The 21,064-nt window shown below is 42.4% G+C and overlaps 2 protein-coding genes across 26 annotated transcripts in view; one reads left to right on the top strand and one right to left on the bottom strand.

The window, feature by feature from the left end:
• The window catches only part of CTBP1 (C-terminal binding protein 1), a 221,785-nt gene extending 221,573 nt beyond the window's left edge, over window positions 1-212 (bottom strand). For 15 of the 18 annotated variants that reach the window (XM_046940235.1, XM_046940236.1, XM_046940254.1 and 12 more), the window contains exon 1: window positions 157-212. The gene's annotated coding sequence lies outside the window, so the exon portion shown is untranslated. Of the gene's footprint in view, window positions 1-18 lie in introns of all 18 variants that reach the window. The other 3 variants (XM_046940238.1, XM_046940240.1, XM_046940234.1) reach the window with 2 other exon arrangements.
• Window positions 213-764: 552 nt separating this feature from the next.
• MAEA (macrophage erythroblast attacher) overlaps window positions 765-21,064 on the top strand; it is a 46,213-nt gene continuing 25,913 nt past the window's right edge. Inside the window, exons 1-4 of one of the 8 annotated variants that reach the window (XM_046940278.1) lie at window positions 765-956; window positions 7,857-7,951; window positions 15,803-15,985; window positions 19,446-19,649. In XM_046940278.1, the coding sequence (XP_046796234.1) occupies window positions 15,878-15,985; window positions 19,446-19,649 (312 nt within the window). In that variant the 5' untranslated portion in view covers window positions 765-956; window positions 7,857-7,951; window positions 15,803-15,877. Of the gene's footprint in view, window positions 961-987; window positions 1,096-1,539; window positions 1,820-7,856; window positions 7,952-14,885; window positions 15,130-15,802; window positions 15,986-19,445; window positions 19,650-21,064 lie in introns of those variants that run through there. The other 7 variants (XM_015285924.4, XM_046940279.1, XM_015285923.4 and 4 more) reach the window with 7 other exon arrangements.

Here is a 21,064-nt window from a genome sequence, read left to right as displayed (position 1 = left end):
GCCGCTCCCGCCCCTCACCGGTAAAACTCGGCGCCGGGCTCGGGGCCTCCCCTCAGCCGTGAGGGAGACGCTCCGGGCCGCCCCCTTCAGCGAGGGGCTGGGGAGAGGGAGCCCGGACCGGGCCGGGCTGAGGGAACTGAGGGGAAGGGGACTCACGCTGTCTCCGCTATTTAAACCTCTTCCCGCCGCCTCCGCCTCACTGCCTCTCACTCGCTCTCTCCTCCCCGCGGAACTTACTAAGGGCGGCCCCCTCCCTTCCCTGCCGGCCAATATGCACAGAGCCACACTACGGGCACGCTGCCCCGCCCGCTATCCCTGGCCGCGCCGTCCATTCGCTCAGCCGCCTGTCCGTCAGCTGAGCGACGGGACACCGTTGGGCCGGGCTCCTGCCTGTCAACACCCGCCCCCGCTGGGCTCCGCCCCTCGCCCCTCCCCTCCCCTTCCCGGACACCTCGAGAGAGTGTTAAAACGGCCGTTTCAAGTCACCGGCAAAATTTACTTTTAGGTCCCGCCTACTTATATCTGTGAGAGATCCTGATTGGGCGACGAGAATGCCTCCTCTACCCTGACTGGACGGTTCGATGTCCACTACCTCTAAACGTCCCGCCTATCCCTGTGCTGTAATCCTTAACTCGGACATTTGATTTGTCCGCGTTTCCAGTCGGCCCCGCCCTTTCCCACAGCGCCATCCAATCAAGCGCGCCTTCTCAAGTTCTAGGGCGGTATCAAAGCGCATAAACGGAGCATGTGAAAGGACCGCCTTCATTGGTCAGCGTCTCTCGCCCCGCTATTGCTTTTCCGCCACCGCCGTTCCGCAGAGCGTACCACGGCGCGGCGGCGGGGGGAGGCGGGGGGTAGCAGTGTGGGCGGGCAGGAGCGAGCGGCGTTGGTTCGCGCCGTCTCCATGAGTGATGGGGCGGAGGAAGGCCTTTATTGCCCGGCATGCCGCGCGCGCTGTAGGTAGCTGCCTCCGCTCCGCGCTGGGGAGGGCGGGGGAGGAGGAGGGAGGCTGGTGCCCGATCCAAGATGGCGGTGCAGGAATCAGCTGCTCAGCTCTCAATGACTTTGAAGGTGCAGGAGTACCCCACTCTCAAGGTGGGTGCCCGGCACGCAGGAGAGGGGCAGAGCCGCCCGCGTCCCGCCGGGGGAGCGCTGAGGGGAGCGGAGGGCTCTGCCGTAACGGGGCTTCTCCGGCTCCCTTTCGCTTCGCGGAGTACCGCGGCGGCCGCGCCGTGCGTGTGGAGCTCCCCGCGGCCGCCCCCCTCCTGTCCCCCGGCTGGAGCCACCACGGCTTCTCCCCTCCTCCACTTCTCGCTGCGAGGCGAGGGACGTGCCTGGAATACATCGCTGCGCTGCGAGCTGAGGGGAAGGGGCAGGCCCCGAGCGCTGCGGGGTGGGGAGGAGGCAGGGCTGGGGGGGGCTGTGGGTGCTGGGAGATGCGTGGTAGTGCGAGGAGGTGCCGAGGGGAGGGAGGAGGGTGGGAGGATGGGGTTCCCTGCCTCCCTGAGGGTGGAAAACGCACAAAAAAGGAGCGAATGTACTGAAAAAAAAGGCCTGTAGGGATATATGTGCGAAGTAATTATGGTTAGGCAAAGCTGTGCTGAGAGCATGGAGTGTTCCTGAAGGTGCTGTGCGAGTCTGAAGGACGGTGGCTTCCCATCTGGCCATCGGTGTGGTGAAAGGACTGAAGGACTCAGGGCTGAGCCTTGAGATCATCTCCTCAGGAATGGTTGAGCTGGAAGGGTGATGCTCGTAAGAATCAGTGGAAACCTTTGTTTGGAGCCTGGTGGTGTGTACAGGAGGTGTACCACGTTAATAGGTACGGCTGTGGGAGGGAGTTGGGAGAAGGAGCTGTGGTGCAGAACGCTGATTTGGGCATCTCCCAGGACAGTGCATCAGCAGCTTTTCGTGTATAGGAGGTGGTTTGCAGCTAAACTTTGCGATGCTGAGGTCATACTGCACTTTCACACAGTCAGTACTGTCTGCCTTGAGCAGTGTTTGTTTTGCAGGCTTTTTGGCCGTGTTCTTCCTGTGCATGTCTTCATTCCCCACCCTCCCAGCTTTTAATTTAGTTCCGAGGAACTGAAGAACAAAATCTTGATTCCCTTTTCTTTTCACATGCAAAGGCATCTTTCCATCATTGTTTCCCTGACACTATCAGCTTTGAATTCTGAAATGCATTTAGAGAGCACTCTAGCACTTTCCACAGCCACAGCAATGTGGAGGCCCTTAAAGTTAAGAAGATCATTTTACAACTGCGTTTCAGACTTATTCCAGTTGTTATCACAGCTCTGCTTGTTACATTCCTGAAAAATTACTGGCACTGAGGATCAGGGAGTTCTTGTTTTCTTGGTTGTGACTTAAGACGAATTGTCAAGGTGCCAGCCATTTGAAAGCTGTAGAATGTTTTGGACTGATTCTTACATTTCTCCAAGCCTGCTTTTTCCCTGAAAAATCTGAACAAAAATATACATTGGAGAATGGAATGTTGTTTGTGATGTCGGGTAGCTAAATAGTAAGAGGGTGAGACGCCCTTTACATTTCCTAGGGAGGTTGCTGTTTATTGATTCTTCCCAGCACCCATTCAACTGCTGAGTTGTTTCTCTAATCCTTAGTAGCATTTTTTTTTTTGCTTAAAAAACCTGCCATAGTGATGTCTGCTCAAAGCTTTTCTGTATGTCCTCTTAAATGCTGTTAACCGTGAGTCATGTATCAAAACACTTTAGTGGCGAGGGTGAAAAAGCAACAGTGAGAGATGATCACAGAAGGCTCAAGTGTGCCGAAATATGTTGACAGCAAATTCCACTTTGTTTACTAGGAGGCAGGTGCCTAAAAGTTTCCACTGGACTGAGCCTCTGTGGAGATTTGATTTCCAGTTTTGTGAAATGATACACAGTCATTTGTAGTTTTAATTATGATCACCAATGCAGTGGGTGAGATGTTTCTCTTGGAGTTTTGGATACTGGTGATTTTTCCCTGATGTGAGGAAAACATAAAAGACTATAGACCTGTATTTATATCCTTCCTGTTTTCTCCCTCTAGCTTCTTCATGCCGACATCACTAGACAGTGGTTGTGTAATAGCTCTGCGTTTACTGTATGTTCTACACAGTGCCTTTCATGTGAAAGAATGCTTAAAACTGCAGAGGGATATCTTTTTGCCACTGCTGGATTGTGGCTGCTGCAGAAGTGGAAATGCTTCAGCTGTTCTTCAGCAGTTCAGCTCAGGAGGAGTAAATTGACTTCTTCAGATGAACCTAGAGAAGTTATTTAAGCATACAAAATAATGCTTGAGTATTTCCTCAGCGTGCCTCCTCCTTGTCAAGGACAAGAAGGCTGCCAGCTATTCTTCATTCGAAGTGCTGTGGAATCTTAAGGGGGGGGGGGGGGGGGGGGGGGGGGGGGGGGGGAGCCTGCTGATCAAGAGTTGTGCAGGCTTCATCTGGAGGATATAACATGAAGGCTAGCAATTTAAAAATGAATGAATGTGGACATTGTTATTGTGGTATTTTTGCTGAAACACTAATAAACAAGTGATGACAAGAAGCTCGATAGTTCATCTGTGTCCTTAGCAGTGAGAGTAATTGTTAAACTGAACTAGCAAGCAAAATGGAATAGGACCCCAAAACTGTAGGGTCTTCCATATTAAAGAAGGGGATGGTTGTGTGTAAAAATATTCTTGTCTGGGTTGCTCAGTGGCAACGGTTTAGGGTTAGCTGTGTTGTTTTTTTTTTAAAGCTAGCTGCTTTAAAAAACAGCTGATCAAAATGGGAGCTGTGGAAGCACAGAATAATTCTTGAGCATCATCTCGATGCTGCTGATTGGCTTCTTTTGTTGGCAGCTGTGTTGGGGGAATACTGGCAGCAGATTTAATAAGCTGTTAATTTCTCAAGGAAATACCGTGTCTACCTGATCTTGTAATAGGGGAACAGATAACAGAGCAGGACTAGGAAGCATATGTTGTTCCTGTCCTGAGTTCACAGCATCACTCCAACCAGCTGTGCTCGAAGTGGAGGCAGTTAGAGTGGGTTGCTCAGGGCATGTTCTGCCTGGTCTTGAAAATCTCCAAGATGGAGCCTCCAGCCTCTGCGGGCAAACCTGTTCTAATGCTTGACCTCTGTTATGAATTTCAAAAAAAACTGCTTACATGGAATTGTTCTGTCCTCCATTTTGTGCCTATTGTCTCTCTCTCTTGTCTTACCAGTGAGGCGTAGTCTGTCTTCATCTTCTTTCCTGTCCCCATCAGGTGTTAATGCACATGGATTTGATTTACCCGGAGCCTTTCCTTCTCAAGGCTAAGCAATCGTTTTCTCAGCCTCTCTTCATGTGTGAGATGCTCCAACCTGTTGGTAATCTGTGGCCTTTTTCTGTGCACACTGCTTTGTCCCTCCTGTAGTGGAGGCCCAGAACAGGTTACAGCACTCCTGATGAGCATAATTCATGTGGAAGGGAAGGCTCACCTTCCTTGCCCTGCTGGCCATGCTCTTCTCGACACAACTCGGGGTGCTGTTGGCCTTCTTTGCTCCAGAGTCCTCTTACTGTTGTGCAGTCAGCTTGTCCACCCTGACCTCCAGGTTCTACTCTGCAAAGCTGCTTTCCAACCTGTCTGTCTCCAGTAGGTACTGCTGCATGTGGTTGTTTGTTCCCAAATGCAGGATTTGGCATTTCCCTCTGAGCTGCCTTAGGTTCTGTTTGCCCTTTTCTCCAGCCTGTTGAGGTCCCTCTGAGCAGCAGCATGACCATCTGGCAAATGAGCAGCTTCAAGTTTTATGTCATCTGCAGACTGTGAAGGTGCACTCTGAACTACCATGTAGAATCTTCACTGAAGATGGCAGGTTACTCTGGTCAACTTTTTTCTTCCTGCTGAAGCAGAGGAGTTCATTTCCACCTTTATATGCTTGATTAGAATTTATTTTTTTAATTGTAGCTTTGTGTTTTGACAGAAGCATTCAGTGGTGCACGTCAGGCTTTGAATGTGCAACAGCAGAAGTTGCTCAGTGAGAGAGGTACAGACAACATGAGGCCAGAAATAATAGTTGGAAAACCTAGTGCACTTTCAGTGTATCTGCACAACAAATTCATGGCAGTTGTTGATCAGTGACTGACGAACTGCTCCTCAGGTGGAAGGCTGAAGCTGGCTGTAGTAGTCAGTGAGCTCCGTGCTAACTTGGTTTGAGCACTTGTATCTCACGCTAAATCAGTCTTCAAACTGGCTGCTCTGACTCACTCAGCACGCATTAAATATCCATACCAAGCATTAGTATGTTGCTGAACCATGCACTTCCTGTTTCAACACATCATGCTTGCATGCCAACAGACAGGTGTGACGCCTTGTGCTGCTGTTGCTCTGCTGCACTTGGCTCAGCGTGCTTCTGGTCAATGAGAAATCTGGTATTGGGACCAGGAGTTTAACATTGGAGTTTAACATTGGAAAGCAGGAGTTTAACATTGGAAAGCAGTGAGGGTAGGAGTTGGCTCCTGTGGGATTTGGTCTCTTTTCCACCCCTACTCACTCCCTGTGAAATACATTTGCAAGTGATCAGTGCAGGAGGGAAACACAGCTATGGCAGTAAGGAGCCATGAGCTGGAGATGTCATTTTGTTTTGTTGCTGGAAACTGTCATGGTAAGAAACATTCTGTGGTAGGCATGGAGCCCTTACTGGATGTTGGCGACTACCCAGTGCCAATTCTCTTCTCTTTGAACCTCTTCCATCTTTAATTTCAGTAGTTCCTGTATTAAGCAGTGTGATGGTGCACCTTAGAGCCCATAAGCTTAGGGAAACAGTTGTGACAGGTGGGTATTTTCTAAAAGGGCTTGCTGGCAAAATCCATCAATCCTTGTAAGCTTCAGAAGCTGCATTCATTATGTGTTTGGTCTCCCATAGTGAACAGCCCAGAGATGCACCCTACAGAAGTATTTGCTCATACAGAATGTGAAATATGCTGTATCAGTGGCTACCTAATCCGATCTGACATATGTTATTGCCTATTTAAATAAACCAAGGTTTTATTGTCAGGATATCTTTATCATGGAACCCAATAATAGAACTGTTTCACAACCTACGCTTGGTTCACTTCAGCTTTGATTTTGAGCACTCTGGGCATTGCCTTGAGGTGTAAGCTGCAGTGAGCACTGAAGTAATGCAGGTAATCTTATTGAGTAGACCTTTGGTTGTTCTTATTTCCTGGTAGAGGCCTGCTGAGCCAATAATCCTTAATTATATGTTAGGTGCAATGCTGTCACTTCAGCTGGAGTTGGTTATTTTGGGAGCGGTCAGGCCGAAATCAGGATCCCCAGCCTAAAGGCTCATGGCTGTGCAAACGTGGAGGAGGACAGTGACAACTTTTATTTAAAGAGATGATGCTGTGAGTAAAAGGAACAAATATTTGGAGAATAAAGGAGGATTTAAACAAAGAAAGGGACTTTCTTATGTTGCAGACTTGCTGTGTGATCTTATCCAGTTGGCTGCTGCTTTGAGTGGAGAGGAATGCTTCATTTCTTCTCCTAAAAGGAGGAAAGCAAAGAGCATTCCTCTGAGGTGTGAGTTTAAGACAGCAGCTGTAAACCAGTGTTATAAGAAGTCTGTGCCTGTAGTGTGGCTTGAGGCAGGACTCGTAACATGGCTGTCAACCTTACATTGGGATGCAAGTCAGTTCTGTCTGACCATACAGCAGCTTCGTAAGGCATTTGGTTAAAGTTACTGGAGATCCTACTCAAAAGCTGCTTACATATATTAATGAACACTTACTGTACTATACATTTCTAGCAGTTTGTATAAATTGATAATATTTGGGATAATTGCTTCTTTTTAATGAATGTGTAGGAGATGCACAGTCTGAGATCTTTCACTGTTAATTCTCTACTGTATTGAAGTAGCGGCTTCAAATACCGTGGTGATGTTTTCTTTGACGTTTGTAAGTAAGGAGAACCATTTGGCTTTATACTTCACAAAAATTGTTTTTCAGAATATTTCTAAAAGAAAATCCAAACGATCTACAGCTGCATTTAAGGCTTGTGAAATTATTTTTTCTCTTCTGATCTGTATCTCTTTAAGAATTCATATTCACACTTGTACCTAATTCAGCCTAAATCTAGCCATTATTCTGAGCCTCTCATTTTGGATATATGCTGCTTCTCCTTTCTTTTAATTTTCTTTTAATTTTCTAATTTTGCCTGGAAACAGAAAGAAATATCACTACAAGGGATTGATAAGAGCTATGAATCAGAATAATTCATTCTGTGAATAAGTGATGATATAATTTACATTTTGGATGAGTTGAGTGAGAAATAATGATGCCAATTCAGCTCTAGAATTATCTAAGAGCTAGAGGAAGAAATAAAAAATAAACATTAAGGATTGCAGTGATTCTGCATAGAAATGCTTATGTACTGTTGGCTCAACTGGGGACTTGCTACAGTTTATTGTACTCTGCTTCTAGTTTGAAATGGCACTGTGTGTAATAATTTTTGTTGTTGAAGGTAAGCAAGGTGACCGAAATTTGGTATCAAGGAAGCACCTTAAAGCTCAAAAGTATTTCCTTGTTCTGTTTACCTCTTCTTGATGTTGCTTATTTTCAAACTTTAGGAGATAATTATATTCTCTTCCGTGTTCCTGTTCCTCCTCTTTCCCCTTGCGTAAAGTAGAACTAAGTTGGCTTTGCTTCTGTGTTTGTTTGATTTTGTTTGCTTGTGATCATTTAATCAGCCTTGCTTTCTTTTCCCTACTTATCTATGGCTAGGCTTAATTTCATATACAAGCACAATATATTGCATTTGAAAAAGCTGATTTATACCACAGAAAAGCTGTTGGGTTGACTTAGACGTGTAAATTCATACAACTCTCTGGTGCTTTGCAGGTGTTATAAGCTAACACAGTTGAGAGGAAGCACATCATTTTTCTGACCCTTGAAAGGAGAGCATAGCTCTGTAATGGTTTCCCCCATCTAACCTGGTAGGACTCTTAATTTATTTTTCTTGAATCTTCCTTTTTTTGTTCTTCCCACCAGTTACCTACCTTGATGTACCTGAAAAGAGTTAAAAATCCATTGCAAATTCCTTCCTGCTCAAGGCTGTGTTCACTGGAAGAGATAGGCTATCTAGGTATTTCAGTACATACACAGTTTGCTCTTTGTGGCCAGAAGTTTTACTTGCTGTCAGCTGGGAGGCATTAGTGTTAAAAGAGGATGATTCATACAGACATCACTAAAGTTGGGATTTATAGCTAAAGTTCCCTGCATGAGTTAGTACTGCTATCAAGCTGGGCCTAATTATCTTTCCATCAAATAGAGGGGGAATGGGTTACTCTTTTACAAGAATTTTAAACCTATGTAAAAGATGTTGCCTGTGCTTATTTTTTCTGTGGAAAAGCAGTTTTTTTTTGTTTTTTTGTTTTTTTTTAAGAAAATAAACCTTAGAGATTCCCTGTTAGCTGGAGGCTGGAGAATGATTAGTGGCTTTCACTCTTTCATTTGGAAGTGCTTCCACATAATTCTTTCTTCAATTGTGATGACGTTTTTGAAGTATCATTCTTTCTGTATAGTTTCCAATAGTTGAATGATAGCTGTAATTGAAGTAGTTTCTTGCATGCGATTGCTGTGGAATAGAAACTTTTTTTTTAATGTTCTGGTCAATCAGATTGGTTGGTTTTAGTTTCTGCTGTTATGTGGAACTCTTCAGGCTTGAATCATTTCAAGTGAAAAAGGAATTTGGTCTGTAGGATGTGAGCAGATCAGTTTGAGAACTGGAGTTCAGAGGCTCAAGACTTGAGGGAGGATAAAGGCTCATCTTTGCTCTTGCCTTAGATTTTTTTCATACAATCCTGTGTCCATGGCTTTCTGGCACTTCTCTAATAAATGCAGTTAACGCAGTTCTTCCTGAAGTATCGAGGTGGTTTGTTTTAGGATAGCTGTGACAAAGCAGAAGGATGTGTTTCAGTGATTCTGCTTCCTTAAGGAAATTTTTGTGAGTTGTAAGTGTAATTGATTTTTTTCCCCTTCCAACCAACAGCTTATTGATGAACAGAAGCTATTCTTCCTATTCAAACAGGTACTAAGTACATTACTTAAAAGAGTCTAAAAATGAGAGTCAGCCCATGCAAAAATCCTGGACTTCTGTGATCTTTTAGCAGTCAACCTCACATAGAATAAGGTTAATATTAGTGTTCTGCTAGGGTCTCTGCTGGTACTGCTGATATTTGACTTGAACAGCTTGGAACAGTGAACAAGTACTGAGTTAATTCCATTTTCTTGATGATACAGAGGTGTAATTACGGTATTATAGACACAAACTAGGTGTGAAGCGTTGGACAAGAGAGATGGTGGAGGTATTAAAATAAATGAAATCGAATGTAGGTAAATGTGTGCTACAGTTGTTTGAGATTGTGCAAGGAAAAATGATTCTAGTTTTATGTGTAAAATAACAGACTCTGAAGTCTTCATTATTGCTTAGTGAGATTTAAGGGTTATAGTGAATGTTCTGGGAACAGTCAGGGAAATTGAGTGTTGAGGAAGGGAGAAAAATGGAGAGACTGATTTTTGTAGTGTTAAAAATGGATGGTATCATCTTTAGTATGACTTCCTTTCTTGCTTCATCTTGAAGAAAGATGTAGTAAAGCTGGAAAATGTCCACAGAAGGGCAAGAATGAATAGAGACGAGGAAGGCTGTCTTCAAAGAACGGAGAACCTCTTCAGTCTTAAGAGACAGTATGAGGGCCATGGGGATGGTGAACGTGCTTTTCTGTTCCAAAAGAACTAAATGGTTTCAAATGTGGCTAGTAGATGACAAATGAAACAGTGAAATGCCTCACTGCAGGATGTTGCACTGCTGAAATTCTGCAGGTCAAGAACAACCAACAGAGCTCATGGATGATAACATGTGATGTTTCTACTATAAAACTCCCACTTCTTGCTCATGTAGTCTTAAGTAGACCATTTGGGATTAGTAAAATCTTGCCTTTTTCAAGTGCTGATGCTGTCAGGGGAAGGACAGTTACAGAGGGACTTCTGGTCTCACCTGCTGTGGCCACTCATATCTCCATATGCCACTTGTCAACTGTGCCTCCTTCCTTTTTACTCTAACTCTGAGAAAAGTCTGGGAAGCTCTTATCTATGACGCTCATATTTAGGTAGCAGAATACTGCTATCAGACTGTGCCCCTCCCAGCTCTCTGTAGCCTTCTCTTCTACAGGTGAAACAGGTCTGCCTCTCTCAGCCTCTTGATTTCATGTCCTCCTGCTGTACTCATCTATATGGAATGGGGAAGGGCCCTGAAAACCAGCTTTAATATTCCAAATGAGTACTCTGGAGTTCTGAGCATAGAGAATAATCATTCATCTTAAGCCTCTGTCTTCAGTTTTGCTAGTGCAGCCCAGTATGTGGTTAACTTTCTCTACCTTAGGAGTCTGTTGCTTATTCTGGGTCCTGCCTGTGATCCATCAGTACCTCTGCATCATTTTCTTCAGAGGTGGTGCTAGCCAGTTACTCTGCAGCCTCTGCTAATACATGGAACTGTTCTGTGTGAGGTGTAGGGCTCTGGTTTTGGACTTGATTGAATTTCATGAAGCTTTTGGTGCATTTCTCTAGCTTGTCCAGACTTTTTCTTAATATCAGCTCTACCATCCAGCATTACTGAGCACTTTGCTTGTTGTCCTCTGTGAGCCTGTGGATTCTGTCCTCTTATGTGGATCACTGATGAAGACATTCATATGGGAGCTGATAACAGTCCTTGGGAGTCGCATAGTGTAAGTCATCAGGTGGATTTTCAATCACTGATCATTACTGTTTGAGCCACGCTGTCCAGTCAGACCCAAACCCAGGTTATATTCCACTCATTCCCCCTGCATCTCCCTAGTCTGGCTACAAAGGAACTGTAAGAGACCACTTCCAGCTTCTCTCTTCTAGAAGAAACACAATAAATGTGCCTTTCTGTAGTCATTGAGGACTTTGCTTCTTTGCCATGATGTTTCAAAGAGGCAGTAGCAGCTTTGCAGTGTCATTTCCTCCTTTCTTTAAGGCTACTTACTGTTCTACCCACCTCCCTACCCTGACCAGTTGCTTGGTACAGGAGCTGGAAGGTTTGGGAGAAGACCTGGCAAGTGAAGACAAAGACAGCATTTACTACTGAAGCTTTGCTGTCCTTTGTTGCTAGGGCACACTTTCAACTCGATGCTTTTCTTCATGTTCATTATTCTGCTGATCTGTCTGTAAAGCCTTTGTCACTTAAACTGCTTATTAGAGGAACTGCAGCTGAATAAAATGGATGTCTGTTTAACATGATGATAGGGAGTGCTGGATTTCCAGTTGTGACTCAACCTGCTTTCTGTTGTGGCTGGGTTGGTGTGACACCTCTGCAAAGATCATCTTGCCATAGTTATTTTTTTAATCTCATATATGATAGGTTCTGTACTTGGGAGAAAGTATGTTTGGAAACCTCAGTGCCTAATGAATGAGGAGTGACTGTCTGTCATGGAAGCTGTGGGTATGCTTAGCAGCCAAAGCATTACAACGCTCTCAAGATGTCATTAAGCAGCTTAGTGGAATCCAAGGTGCTAAAAGTGGCAAAGTCCAGTCTGCTTCTCTGACTCCCACCGATGTTAAATACCTGTGAGGCAGTGCAGATCTTGAAGCTTTGATCACTGTAATCACAGAACTTCTGTGAGGGTGAAAATGGTACGTGTTCTACTCCCTCCTCTGTAATGCTGAAGTCTGAAGATGGTATCTCCTTATGGCATGTGGTTTTTTTAAAGTCAATTTTTTGTGAACTTATGGAGATGTTTGGATTGAGGTAAATATTTATGGGCAGTCTGTTTCTTTATTTTTTGATTTATGGTTAGAATACTAAATATGTGCATGTAGGTGCATTTAGAAGAAAATTAAAGAATCTCATTTAAATGTTGTATAGAGGATTGCTTGTTTTGACTTAATGATATTATTTATATTTCTGCTTTGATTCTTTTAAAATCTGATAGTAAGCATTTGAGAAATGTATACAGTCTGCTAACCATCAGGATACAATATATGCAAGCATTTAATACTTGCTGTTTCTCCTTAGTTTCATTATGCATTTAGAAAATGTCAAGAAAATGGCCTCATTTAGTAAATGAATGGCTTCTTGCAAAGTGTAGTTTGCTGGAAATTGTATTTAGTAGTTAATTTCAAATTCAGCCATCAGTGTATTTAAAGGTATTTCAAGTGCTGTATTAAATCTATTGTTCAACAGTTCTAGCCACTGGTCCTACATGATTTGAGAATCAATCTAATCAGACTGAAATCATTTTTAGCCTTAGTCAGTCTTGCCCTAGTGCCTTATGTACATTCATGGGCTGAAGGCATGGCAGTTAACACTGCAATTGAGTTTCGAAGTATAAGCTTAAAGCTGCCACTGTGCATTCTTAGCTCTGTCCTTCATCTGCGTGGAAGGAAGAGAGAACAATTCAGCTGTAGCTCTCAGGGTCATCCTTCCTCCTCTTCTGCTGATTCCAGCTTTAAGATGCAGAAGAGTTATCTCCTAAGATCGTCTCCAGAGCTAGAAGTGGTTGTGCTGTCCCAGAACATGCTCTGCCAAAGCTTTCTGGCTTGCTTTGCTCACACTGCAGAGTGAAGTAACGGCTGCAATGAAGAAAACACTTGGATCAGATTATTCAGTTCTGTCTGCCTCTCTGTTGGTACTTAGCACCTAGAAGCAGTCGTGTGCAGAAGTCTCCAGCCAAGTGAACTGTCCTTAACGCTTCGGTAGGAAAATTTGGATCTTGGAAAAACTTAACTATGATTTTATCCATTGTGTAGGTGGGTTTAACTTTGATCTTCAGAGGAATTGGAATTAAGTTGGACTTGTTGGAGTGCATGCTTCTCTTGGATGATGCATCTGCAGCTGTGAAAGTTGATGAGGAAAAGATCCGGAACTGATTTAGTGACACTGCGTTCACACATGCTGCCTGCAAACTTTGGTCCTTTTTGTCCTCTTGTGTGCTTGTGGTACAAGGCAACCGTGCTGTATTTCTTCCAGCTTCAGTGAGTAGGACAAGTTGGTGTTGAGCTTTTTCCAAAATACATTCTGGACAGCTCTTGCAGCTTTGTTTCAAACTGTTTGATGTTTAGCAGTGTTTTTCTTTTTGTTTTCCCTTAAAGTGGTGATTTTAAATCAGGCTGAGCTCTGTAAACCAATTGCCCTGATGAGGGACAGCTGTTTCATCCAGGTTTGGTCGTGGAATGGTAGGGGCAATGAAAAGTGTTACATCTGGTAGTGTGTGGCAGCTTGGCTACTTTTTCCTTCCATTTACTTTCAGTATTGAAATAAATAGTAAGCTTCCTGATGCAGTGCCTGTAACCTTTTGAAGTCCCCTGGTTCCAGGCTGCAGGTAACAACAGGACAAGTGGTCAAGATTTACCAGTTGTGCAAATGTGTCCTTTTACCAGTAGTCATTTCCCTTGGTATGTTAAATTGTTTAGAGATATTTCTATCTACTTTTAGAGGATATAGTAAAATTATTCAGCTCTTTGCCTCTTCTACATCAGAGAAAATCTTTCCTGTGGAGGATGGGGAATGGATAAAACAAGATTAAAAAACCTATTGTACCTTGACACAATACAAATGTGTAAGGATGTCAGCTGAAATGGAAAGTCCAGTTGTTCTAAATGTCATAAGAACACAGAGCGTGCCAGAAACTTATGTGCAAAGGAGACAGAGCATGGGAAACAGGAAGTGTTATTGCTCTTGTGTGCTGCAAAGCAACTAAGGAAAAGGGAGCTTAAGGGTAAGGCTTTGAGACCAGTATCTTCAGTATTTAACACAACTACTTTTGGTAGCTAAAGGTACCTCAAATCAGTAGTAAGTTCTGCAAGTGCTGACTGAAGCATCTCTTCATTGTGGTGTGGAAAGCTGATGGAAAAAAATGCTTGCAGAATTTAAACCCAGTAAATACAGGTAATGAATAGTAGGGGTGGAAGGAAGGTACTGTCATAATGTTGTCTGGCATTGAGCTGTGGAGTTGGAAACAAGCTTTGCTACTGTGAAGCGTGCTCAAAACCATGTGCGCATATGCTCCATAGGGGTATCTGCCCCATAGTGGTATCTGCAGAGGAGCTCTAGAACTATGGATTTATTTTTGTGGAAGTTGAAAAGGAAGGTGAGGGCTAAAGATGGATCGTGGTGTAGACAAGCAGGCATTAACAAGCCTTTTGTGATGTTTTATTTCACATAGTTTCAGTTTGGGGGAGGGAAGGATTGTGGTGCTGGGATTTTTTTTAGGAGTGTTACAGCGAAAAATAGTGTTTTATAGTGGTACTTCCTGTGGTAAAGGTTTGTTCTGTCTTTTGGGTCTTTGTTTGAGGTGACAAAAAAACACTGCATAGATCACTTCACTGAGAGGAGAAGGAGTCCTGTCATACCTTATCAGGATATTGTTACACTTCATGGCAAATAAGAACCACCTGTTGTAGGTCATGTGAAGTCTTAGGAAGCTCATCTTCAGTATGCTGAGCCTGAGCTGTTTCTCAGTGCATTTCTGATGGTGAATTGCAGTGGTTGTGCTGTGTCATTGTTCCCTAGAGCCTGGGAAGAGATGAACCCTAGGGATACTTGCTTGCATGCAGATGATTAGAAGTAAGAAAATGGATGCAGACTTGATAAAATGTGATTAGCAGTGATGAAACTTGAGGGATTTCTAATCAAACATATACATGATATGTACCAAACAGAACTCTGATTTACATTTCCTGTTTTACTTTCAGTCACAAGTCTGGTGGTTAGCTAAGTTATGCCTTTCATCAGTGAAAAAGCAATCAGCATTATAGTAACAACCCAACAGAACTCATGGACTTCAAGATAAGATACAGAGGAGTTATGTGCGCAGCAGTAGAATGTTTAGTTCTAGAGTTTGTGTTACCATTGGAGCTCTGAAGTAACAGAACTTTGAGTAGGTTGTGTTCACTGTGGTGGAAGCATTGTGATGGGAACTGCTGAACACTGTTCTGTCCAGTTCTTTTAGTGCCATAAAATTTGGCCAGGCTGTACCCTACTCCCATATGTGCTTTTAATTGCCATCAACAGTAGTTTTGATATGGATGTTTTGTAAAGGCATGGGACAAACAAGAAGATAAGAGACCTCCAAGAACAGTTAGTCTTTAAACCAAGGTATGGAATTTTAGAGCAATTGACTGAACTCAGTCATACGGGGTAGGCTTTTTCACTGAAGGGTTACTTACCTGCATGAAGTTCCTCTTAGCATTATAGTCATAGCAGAACTAGTATTGAAAGTAGTCTTAAGTAGTCTTCTGTGCTCAGAAGCAACCAGGATACCTAATGCATTTCCTGAATAACTATTGATGGACCATCTGTAACTGTTTCAGGAGTCAATATGCATAGAACATGGTTTTTTAGAACATAATTTGCAGTTCTCTTGTGAACTCCTGCTGGAAAGAAATAACACATCAAAATCCTGTTCTGAAGGGTAATCTCTTTTTGGTGGTTTAGTTGTAGCTTTCCTTTAAACATGCATTTCCTTGCTTTCTGTTTTCACTGGTGCTTGCTACAGTCAAGGCAGGATAAGGGACAGAGGTATCAGAAAGTCTCCAAGCTTATTTCCCGTCACTGTTTTTCATGATCTTTGAAGTGTGTTAGCACCATGCTGAGAGCTTAAATAAAGGCTTTGAAATGAGAACTCAGGGCATTAACTAAACTTGTCATGTCCTGGAACCTACCTATTCTGCTGACTGCATCAAATCAGTGGTCTCTCTAAGCTCTAGAAGACCTGACTACTTCTTTTGTTAAATACAGAAATCCTAATGACTTGGTATTTCTCATTCAGGTGCCATATGAAACACTGAACAAACGGTTTCGAGCTGCGCAGAAAAACATTGATCGAGAGACAAGTCACGTTACAATGGTCGTGGCAGAGCTGGAGAAGACGCTGAGCAGTTGTCCTGCTGTGGATTCAGTTGTTAGTCTCCTAGATGGAGTAGTTGAAAAACTCAGCGTGCTGAAACGAAAGGTAAGTGTTGTTCTACCTCATCACTGTTCTGTCTTGCAAAGTTGTATCAAGTATTTTTCTGCAATGCTGTCTGCTTTGATTTGCTTCTCAAGATATGCACTGTAAGCAAAGAACATGGAATGCACAGCAAAACCTAAGAATGTTCTGAACCTTGCTTCACTGTGCTTATGGAGTGTCACACTGTTCATAACTGAATAGAAAAAAAAATGGAGAAGTAAAATTCATGTGCTTATAGTCTTGAAAATCAATTTCTCTGCATACAGAAAAGAAACAGCAGCAGAACGAATTTTTGTATCAATTCCTGCTCATTTAATGGAAAGATTAGTGCAGTTGCTTTCATTTATCACTTGAGGATAATCAAGTCAAAGAGGAGTCTGGAAAATGCACAAACCCCGGTGGAGATGGTTGTACACAGTACTGAGAAATCATAGCAGAGGAAAGTGAGAATTGTTCTGGACTGGTGACTTGAATGCTTCTTGTAGACAGTGAACCAGCAGGTCGGAAAGTTCCTTGGGAGTATTGCTAGAAGAATTTTAAACCAAGTTCAGCGAAGTAACTTGTTTCCAGCTGCTAAACTAGAATGCTTGTCTGAAATGCATCCAGACTTTTGTGCTTATACTGCATATTTCTGAAAAGAATGAGGTATAAACATATGTAGAATAGTGCTATGTTTTGGATGGGAATATTACTCATTCTGAAATTCATCAGAAAAATTACTTGACATAATATATTGCAGAAGAATGAAAATAGCTCTCTTGCCTGGCGTTAGAGCAGTACTTCTCTAAAAATAAACAAATGGTAGTGAAGGCATTTCATTAAAACTTAAATGAAGTAACGAACAGATATAGATCTTGAGACTATTAAGTGAAGCATCAAAATCCTTTGGAGGTTTGTAATGTGAAAACAACGCTGTCGTTGGTTTGGAGTTTTCTACTTGAGCAGGTTATTTAGGCACTGAAATAGCTGATCTGCAAAACCCTTCATAAATCTAATAGTTGTATTTTCATCTTCGGTTTGTGAGACTCCAAGAGGTTTTAAAAGAAGTGGATTTTTTTACTTGTTGCATACAGAAAAGAATTACGGTTTCTAAAAGAGGTGTTAGAATTTTTGCTTGTAGGTGTATAGTAATGATGTGGAGGAGTAAGTTATTTACTTGTTAAATCTGCTGACTTTGAGAGTGTGTCTGAAGGCACTGTTGAATGCCTTGGGTCTAAGGCTTCTTTGTAATTACTCATTTGTTTTTAACTGCTTTGAGAGACTGTGGGAAATTTTGCATTTTCTCAGGAAGAACAGTGGGCAAAAAATAAATGGCTGTTAACCAACAGCAAGTCTACTGAAATAAAAATTCTGCTTCTGCTGAAGACTCCAACTGTCTTCTCTGTAATCTCTGCCAGGAGCAAAAATGATTGTTTTCTTTAGGGCCTTTGGATACAAGTGGAATCTCTGCTTCCTCCTGTGTTTAGACAAGGATCTGATGAACTGCTGAGATGGCCGTAATAGAACTAGATGGATCCTTTGTTTAACACCTTCCTCCTTCTTAAAAAGGAGCTTTTCAGCACAGCGGGTTACTTGGGTTCTGAAAATGATCCTAGAGAAGCTTAGGCCTTTGTTTTTCCTCTTGTATCCTTTTTTAATATGCTTGTTCCTTCAAGTTTTATTAATGTCCAGCAGGGCAAGTCCAGATAGACTTGCTTAAGAGAGTTTTGAAGAATACCTGTAGTGTTTGTCTGCATTAGAAGGATCAAAAGAAGCCAAAGCAGCAAGAGCTGTATACATCCAGGTACCATATAAAGTGAGCCCTTTGAAATGTTAACAAGTTCAACCTTTGTGCCTGGTTGCCTTGAATTCTCCTTGTTGTATTCAGAATAATTCTTGTGGTTGTCTTAGCATCTGATAATGCTGCAGACTTCTGAGAAGTGAAAGTTTGTTTTGGTTTGAGTTTGCCTGCTGAAAAGGGGGGGGGGGAAGCCTCTAACATAAATGGAATACTGATCTCCAGACTGTGTTACAAAATAAAGCTGAGTTTAGTAATATAAATTTCTGCAAGCTGAATTATTTTTATGAATTACAGCAAAACATCTTGTATAGTGACTGGTGCTTCAGATGCTCGAATGGAAGTTTGTAGATGAACATACATTGTAAGAGTGACTAGAATCAATCTGTACTTCTGCAGCTGAAGGTGTCAGCTGGGGATGATATTGTAGCCTGGGTACATTACTTGAGTACTTAAAAGGGAGCCGTGCCAGTGTGGAATGTGATGTAGGCTGCCTGAAGTTAATCAGGTTTTTGGTCTGTGCCTGGATGACAAAGCTTTATGGTGTTCCTGTAGCCGTGCAGGTACTCCAACACAAAGCCAGCAAGCTTAAATTACAAGTAAAGTAGTCCAATCTGAAACTGCATTGCTGGTGACATATCACAGATGGGAAAGGTAGTAAGCTTCCGTCTTCTAGTTTGCTTTTACCTTAGCAAGCATATAAAAGTACTGCAAGCATTCTTGTGTTCTGGTGACAACTGTGGGTCATGTCTGTCATGTGCTGTGTATGTAGTCAGCGAGTTTTAAATTACAAATACAACTGTAGTAAAATTGCATGGTAAAACTTGAAGCATAAGTAGTCGACCATGGAACTTCAAGGCTGAATCAGAACAAGTTTGACCACAGTATTTGGTGGTTTTAATAATAAAGTTATGGGAATACTGCTGTGTCTTTTGCACAAGGCTTACCAATATGTGAATTTAAGTGTTGGAGTAGAATAATTTCAGTTGCAAGGGACATAAAATAGGAGTCCAACTGTTGTTCTTCGTACTCCGGATACATTTGTTTTTCCTGAGTAAGGCTCCTAACAGTAGAGATGTGCTTCCAGAGTGGTAGAAGTAAAATCATACCTCTCTGATAGTGCTAATAGTATTGGAAAAATTCCTCTAAGACCCTTGGATTAAAGTTGCTAGAAGGCCAAATGCTTATAATTTTCAGTAATGTAGGAACTAATTAAAATTGCTCCAATACATTAGAAATGATGTGGGTTTACTCTACACCACTCCTTAGTAGAACTAATTCAGTAGACAGCTTCTTGAGGGAGAAGCCATGCACAAGTTGGAAGGGGAAATTCATGAGTTCCAGATGACTGTGAACCTCTGTGAGGGTCTTTGCAGGGTGTTAGACAACTTTATGCCAGAACTGATTTTGCTTTTTTCTTACTAGCTCAATGTTAATGTGCATGTGCTCAAGTAACTTATGTCGTAAGTGCTTGTTAATAGCATGCCAATGTCTCAAAAGTGGACCAACCATGCTCAAACTGATGTGCTACCGTGAGAGTTGTCTTTCTAAATGAAGTGTTATCAAGAGTAACTACATAAAGAGTAACTATATAAAGAATGCTTACAAACCATTCCTATTATATTTCTTAAAAGCCAATTGAAATTGTATAGCCCTGATTTGTTCCTGTTAACTTTTGCTTTTTAGGCAGTTGAGTCAATCCAGGCTGAAGATGAGAGTGCAAAACTCTGCAAACGTAGGATTGAACACCTGAAAGAACACAGTAGTGACCAGCCAGCTGCCGCAAACATGTGGAAGAAGAAACGTATGGACCGTATGATGGTGGAACACCTCCTACGCTGTGGCTACTACAACACAGCTGTAAAACTAGCAAGACAAAGTGGTATTGAGGTTGGTAATGTATGCTACAAAATGGTACTAAAGAGGAAACTAGTAAATACAAACAAGCTGCTTCAGTTGTGTAGCAGCTTTTTCACAAACTAGTGCCTTTGTTATTATTGTTTATCTATTGGTATTTCTAGGGCTGAGTATGTTCTCCTTATGTAGAAATATGATTTATGTGATGTATTTAATAAGCTAAAATTGAAGGCAGAACTTTCAGTCTCAAATGAGATGCTTCTAGATAAACTCCTTGCCTTTTAAAAGTTAAGATTTTTTTTTTTTGTCCCAGGCCTTCAGGCTGCTGATTAAGCTTTTGGTGGAGCCTCCCATTTGTCTTAAATGACTTGTGTAGGTGATTGGGCAGGATAGCATATGCTGGTTGTGGGAACAACTGTTGTCTTGTATCCTAGTACCTAATGCATGCTGACTTGCACTTTAGAAAATAAATTGTCATATGATTGAGGTATATAAGTAGCCTGTATATAGTCAGCACAGATTTTATGCAGTTCTCCTTATTTCCCCATCTAAAATTCTGTGGTTGTCATTTTCTTTTTCATTTGGTATCTAATTGGTTCTGCTTCTATCTCATAAATGCTTACATGTTTGAAATGTGTTGTTTCATAGCAGTCTAGATTTCACACGCTTTGGCATTGCTTCTTTATGCTATGATGAATCTGCCCTGCTGTCCTCTCATAACCACGTAGACATTAAAACTGATTTTAACAAATTGCTGTTCCCTTAAAGTCTTGTTTTGCTAAACTTTAGGTAGCATTTACTATTTGTTCCTCAGTGATTCCTGATTTTTTTAAGTTCTTTTGATGTTCTTAATGCCAGAAGGTATGTAGTTCATCTTAAAATTGTCTGTAGTGATAGTTGCAGTGGTAAGTGGTATTGTGAGGTATGTACTTTGCCTCTCCTAGGTGATGTAGCTGAGCATCTCAGTGAGTCAGTTAAGGTGAAGAGATGTTAGTTACTGATGTCAAATTAGAATGTATGGGCCTGTTGTTCCTGGGCTTACCAGTCTGATCCTGCTCAGTCTGCACTGATAGTGGTAAATACCATTGAAGAAACAAAAAGAGGTTGAAGGGGAGGAAGAGAGGAAGAAATGAGTTGCTTACTGTTTATGGGAAATAATTTTGCTCTTACTTGCTGGGGAATTTGCTGCACTGAATCATTAAAGCAGAGCAAGACAGTTGTTCCATTCAGGGATGCTGTAATTGCAGCTGAATGGTCAGCAGTACCTCCGGCAGAACTTACTATGAAGGGGAAAAATATGCTTGAATATGTAATCATAGAATAGTTTGAGTTGGAAGGGACCTTCAAGGTTATTTAGTTCCAATCCACTGCTACAGGCAGGGACTCTTCCCACTAGGCCAGGTTGCCAAAGCCCCGTTCAGACTGGTCTTGAATGCTTCCAGCAATGG

This window comes from Gallus gallus, chromosome 4 (genome assembly GCF_016699485.2).
Source record: "Gallus gallus isolate bGalGal1 chromosome 4, bGalGal1.mat.broiler.GRCg7b, whole genome shotgun sequence".
In the NCBI taxonomy this organism is placed as follows: domain Eukaryota; kingdom Metazoa; phylum Chordata; class Aves; order Galliformes; family Phasianidae; genus Gallus; species Gallus gallus.
The sequence above is the reverse complement of the archived record's forward strand: the minus strand, read 5'-3'. Positions and strand labels throughout refer to the sequence as shown.